The sequence below is a fragment of the Pistacia vera genome, unplaced genomic scaffold (assembly GCF_008641045.1).
Source record: "Pistacia vera cultivar Batoury unplaced genomic scaffold, PisVer_v2 Contig406, whole genome shotgun sequence".
Classification (NCBI taxonomy): domain Eukaryota; kingdom Viridiplantae; phylum Streptophyta; class Magnoliopsida; order Sapindales; family Anacardiaceae; genus Pistacia; species Pistacia vera.
This window is the reverse complement of record NW_022196231.1, coordinates 412,433-418,220: the sequence shown is the minus strand read 5'-3', so window position 1 is coordinate 418,220 and position 5,788 is coordinate 412,433. Positions and strand designations below refer to the sequence as shown.

Genomic DNA, 5,788 nt, shown 5'->3' with positions numbered 1-5,788 from the left:
ATATAAATTTAAAATATGTGACAAACAAGAATCAGTAGTTGGAGAAAAAGTTTTCATATCAACTATCAAAAGAAGTCGGAAATTCAATCTTAAATGAGGTTAACTGTGAATCAACATGTGACACCTGCAAATGGAGCTGCAGCAGTTGAACTTAAAACAAATATAAAATTTTGGATGACAAATACTTTTCTGAAGTCACCTCAAATTGCTTGGTTAATTAATAAATTCTGAAGCTCACTGCTCAAGCAAGATATAATCCAATATTCACTATAAATTGACATTACTTGTTTATTGATCTCACAAATATGGCTGAAGTGAAGCTTCATGGGAAATGGCCGAGTCCATTTAATTACAGAGTCATCTGGGCTCTAAAACTGAAGGGCATACCTTATGATTATGTAGAAGAGGATCTGGAGAATAAAAGTCCATTGCTTCTGCAGTATAATCCAGTCCACAAGAAAATCCCGGTGCTTGTTCATGGTGGAAAACCAATTTGCGAGTCCATGGTCATCATTGAATACATCGACGAGATGTGGCCTGAGAAGCCCTTGCTGCCAAGTGATCCTTATGATAGAGCCGTGGTTCGTTTTTGGATTCGATTTGCAGAAGACAAGGTGCATTTTAAAACTTAATTTGAATGCGTTTAGTTTGTCATGTTTATCAACGTTTGATGACATAAAATTATTCTTGCAGGGTCTTGTAATCTGGAAATTGTTCTATAGTAATGGGCAAGGCCAAGAACACAAGAAAGCAATGAAAGAGTGCGTGGAAATGCTAGAAACAGTTGAAGAACATGGCTTTGGCTTAGGAGAGAAGAAATTTTTCCATGGAGAAAAGGTTGGCGTAGTCGACATAACATTTGGTTCAATTTTGTATTGGCTAGATGTGATTGAAGAAATATTAGGGGTGAAACTACTTGAACCCCAGAAATTCCCTCGCTTGCATAAATGGATTGAAAATTTCAAGAAAGTGCCAACACTTGAAGAAAATCTTCCTAATCGCGAAGAGACGTTGGTGTTTTTCAAACTTCGGCGAGAAAAGTTTTTGGCATCTGCATGACTGAATGCAGTCACTTACTATGTGGGATTTCTAGACTTCTCTCGGTTGTGAGCTATACTTCTTTAGGCTCGACAGTGGTTTTCCCTGCATGTACCAATCACGAGGCTATTGTGTGGTCAGTACTTTTGTGTATAAGAGAGTATTGAGTAATGAAGAGATTTAGCTCTCAAATTTCGCTTGCAGCAAGATAGTCTTTTAATTCACTTAAAACAAACTAAGCTGTGTCATTTAAATTTACGAATTACATCAATTACACCAATTACATCAACCACATACTCTCTATTCCAATATTAGCTCTATCTTCTTCTATTTCATATTAACCTTATCTTCTTCCTTTTTTTCTTAACCTTAACACAAATTTCTGAAATTCCAGTTAATGCTCCGGGTTTGGCGCTCCAACATTTTTCTTCTCATCCAAAACTGTTACATCATCCACTTCAAAATTCTGAAACCAAAACCTAAATATTATGAAATCTCTCTTGGGCTGAAAAAAATAAATGAAAAGCTGGTAGCATTTTTTAATTAGTAATGAAGAGACACATAATATAAACCCAGATTGCAACATAATTCAACCATAACATATCATTTGGGCCAGTTAATTAATTAGGATATTGTAATGTTTTCTCAATCCACTATGATTTTTATCCTCATTTTAGATAATGTTTTCATTAAAGCTTAAAATTCAATATTATTTCTTTAAAAGTTAGATAGGTAAAAGATGAGGACGCTTTTGGAACAAAATTTTATTTAATGAATTTCTTTTAATAGGTGGCTTAACAAGAATTATTGTTTTGAAACCCAATCAGATCGTTTCAACTAGACCTGGCAAAGTGGGTGGGTGGGCCGGGTACAATCCGGGTTAAACGGGTACGGGGCAAACGGGTACGAGTCTTTATACGGGTCGAAATATACGGGTCCAAAGTATTGGACCCATGCCCTACCCTATATGAGTACGGGTGGATCCGCGGGTGGACCCATTTTTAATTTCTCAAAACTTAAAACCCCATCCCATCAAGATTCAAGGAAAGCTGAACATTTATCTTGCCTTCAGTCTTTGTCTTCCTCCATCAAGGTTCAAGAAAAGCTAAACATTTATCTTGTCTTCAGTCTTCGTCTTCCTCCATCAAGGTTCAAGAAAGGCTAAACATTTATCTTGCCTTCAGTCTTCGTCTTCCTCCATCAAGATTCAAGAAAAAGCTGAACATTTATCTTGCCTTCAGTCGTCGTCTTCCTCCTGCTTCTTCTTTGCCATGGCCAGAATCGAACCCGATTGGAGCACACTTCCTAAAGAAATCCTCTTCTCCATCGTAAACCTTCTCCTTACACGAATCGATATCCTCCGTTTGCGCGCTCTCTGTCGTTCATTTCGCGCCACAATTCCTCTTCCTTCAGAACAATACCCATTCCCACACTCTATTCTAGCCACCACCAACTTCCTCAAAGGCCCATACCCAAATGAAGAAGACCTCTTTGACTTCACCGTCTCAACTGTTTACGCCATCGAGCCCCTCAACAAAACTTCCCATACCAACGAAGAAGAAACTCTTCAAACGTGGGTGGTCAGAGTCCAAGAGCCAAACCCAGGTAGAGTCCGAATCATTGATCCAGTTTCTTGTTCAGAATGTAAAGACTTGTCCGATCACTTACCAAAGTTTTTAAATTTGTTGGATTATCGGGTTACTGAAATAACTAAATCATACCAACTTGTATCAACTGATAAACAACATATTGTTGTGAAATTGATATTCCAAAATTTTCAATTCAATTAACAAAGCAACACTCTCCAAACTCGCTGGTACAAATTACAGTATCAAGACTCAAATTTTATTATATTTTTTAATTTTCTTGCATTTTCTTGGCAACCAAACAGAAAGGAAGAACTAAAACCACCGAACCAGATCTGTAAAATACAAAAATTACGATCCAATCACAAAATAAACACTCTCCAAAAAATAACGTCATCAAAACTCACAAACTTTCTTTAACTTCCTTTAATTTTCTCAGAAACCAAAGCATTCAAATAAATAATCAAAAAAGCGAAGATCGAAACCTGAAGAGGAAGGAGAACACTTAACATAGCGATGAGATGAGAGATTGAGAGAATGAATCAGTGACAGTGATGAAAGATTCAGAGGTGAGAGAGAAGAGAAAGTTTGTTTTAGAGTTGGGTGGCGTTAGTGGGTTAGGGACTTAGGGTTCAGCTTTGAAAAAATGGGGTACCCGCGGGCACCCACGGGTTTACCCGTGTAACCCGTTAAAAAACGGGTCAATCCGGGTACGGGTGAAAATTAAACGGGTCCAATATATTTAACCCATGCCCTATATTTTTTATTCAGGTACGGGCTGACCCGCGGGTCTGAACCCGTTTTGCCAGGTCTAGTTTCAACTAGTCAGACTGGGAACTAACCATTGAACTGAGCCGGTCAATGTGAAAAACCGAAAGTGTGAGTTTACTCAATTTGAACCACGGTTGTGTTAGTAAACGGTCCCGTATACGCAGCGGAAACAAAAAAATAATATAACAGGATCGTTTACATGAGCCAAGATCAAGGGTATGATTTTACAATTTATATTAAATTAAAATCTGCATAAATATTCAACATGAGTTGAGAGAAACAAACGCACGTTGAAGGTTCCTCCAAATTTGTCGACGAACGTTTTGCTACCGATCCAAGTGTAGGATCGAACCTGCGTAGTCCACACGAAGACAATCTTAAAAGAACCAAAGAGGGATTTGCTAGATCCTCTTTGGCTTCAAGATTAAGAAGAAAAGAAAAATCAATTGAATTGATTTTTGGCACACAAAAGTTACTGCCGTGGGAGTGTATTATCAAAGAGAGGCTGCTGTGTGTATTTTGGTTTTACAAAGAAAAACTCTTAATTAAAATCACACACACTTTTCCTTTTATATTTAAAAACAATTTGCCCTAACCCCATACGGAATAGGCTTGGGCTCCAACCCAAACGCCCCATGTTGCCAAACACTCCCAATTTGATTTATTTTAATTTCCATCATTATCTCAATTAAAATCAATTAATATATATATATATATATATTAACATTTAGCAATAATGATAATATATTTAAATATGTGTGCGTAATTTCACTTATTTAATTTTTCTAACAAATTAAATAAAGGCTACGACCTCAGCAAATTTAATTGCACTGTGAAATTACCAAAATACCCTTTCGCCTTAAAAGACGAAAACGCCCTTCTTTCTTCTTACATCTTAAATTGTCTTCTATGTGTGTGACCCTTAGGCTCCTCATCATATCGGCAGTGTATAGTATTGCGATTAACACCAATTAATCGTCTCACTAATACACAGACCAAGATTGGCCCCTAGCAAGGCATCATGGCCACCCGATAGATTCGGATTCAGCAAAGTAGCTACCTGTCAACGATATGGTTACCGTGCAATTCGATCCTTTCATCATACGTTATCTCGATGAGACGAAGGCATAGAAGTAGTGTCAACCTTCGGTTACTCTCGATATTATTTATTCAGTTTCTGGACCAATGACCCGTATTATAAACTGGATAGAGCAACAACTCAATCCCACTGTGGCCACAGTTTTAGTGTCATTGCCATATACTGAATTGCGCCGTGAGATAACTTTCTCCCGTACCCGGGAGTGATAAATCCTCTGTCAATCCACCATAGTCTTGATACACTCCTTGATGCAGCCAATCACCACCGTATTGACAGCTCTGAAAAGAACTGCGTTAGGCTAGTGTCAAACTACACCAATCGGTGCACAAGGCGCTCCGGTAATCTCAAGTCTAAGAATCACATGCACCACCATTCGTTAGAGGATTTGTTCCATAGACACTGGGGTTACCATCCATATGGAATCCTCTGGTGGGTCAGTCTAGTGAACTTGCTGTGGTGTAATCGCCTACAACAAACACCCATGTGTTGCACCAGGTTGTCACCAAACAACCTTGACAAGTGAGATCAGTCACTACCTTTCGACAGGGTCGTTCAACACTATGATAGCCTTACCGTATTATCTGTGCCCTTAGTTTAGAATAATACTGGGGCTACAGACGTTTCTAGAATGGCCACCATATGTGCTCATAGGGTTCTCACTATCAAGATTTGAAACACTTGATACCCTCGTCACGGATCTACCATTCTAAGGACATATATCAATACATATTGCAATAATAATGATTTACGCGATATAGAATAAAATGCCTTTTATTGATTAATGAACATTATTACAAAGAGTCAATTCTACAATAATTAATTGGCTCTAGCCATCTACTGTAACAGGTTGGACAGGTGTTACTATAGCAACCCGTCGGTCCAACTGGGTTAGCTCTTGCTCCCATTCTAAATCTTTTTTACCATATTTTCATTCAACTATCGAGCCCTAACCTAGAAATCTTCATTACATTTTCTCTCTTCCATTGTCGCTTTCTTCATTTCATCTTCATTTCAGCTTCATTTCATCTTCACTTCAGCTTGAGTGAATCTTCCCTTTGCGCAAGCAATCTTCACTCCATCAAAATCAAAACCTAGAAAGTTCATTTAAAATTCGTCTTTTTCGTGCCAAATTCCACAAGAAAAACGACTTAAAAACCAGTAAAAAAGGTGCAGAGAAACAAAAACCAAATGGGTCTGTTAATGGTGACGATTCAAAGAAAGATCAACGGAGCCTGTTTAATTTAATGTGGGGTGAGATTTTGGACCCGGATATGGATAACATATGCGCCATTGG

The 5,788-nt window shown here is 38.1% G+C and overlaps 1 protein-coding gene across 1 annotated transcript; it reads left to right on the top strand.

The window, feature by feature from the left end:
• The first annotated feature begins 220 nt into the window (after positions 1 to 220).
• Positions 221 to 1,241, top strand: LOC116142240 (probable glutathione S-transferase). Its single transcript, XM_031427682.1, has 2 exons — positions 221 to 614; positions 694 to 1,241. Exons 1-2 carry the CDS (start codon positions 306 to 308, stop codon positions 1,057 to 1,059), a joined length of 675 nt encoding a protein of 224 aa, XP_031283542.1. The 5' UTR covers positions 221 to 305; the 3' UTR covers positions 1,060 to 1,241.
• Positions 1,242 to 5,788: the final 4,547 nt, after the last annotated feature.

Coding starts and splice junctions, on each gene's coding strand:
- LOC116142240 (XM_031427682.1), top strand. CDS start 306: ATGGCTGAAGTGAAGCTTCATGGGAAATGGCCGAGTCCATTTAATTAC. Junction 615..693: donor TTCGATTTGCAGAAGACAAG/GTGCATTTTAAA, acceptor TTATTCTTGCAG/GGTCTTGTAATCTGGAAATT.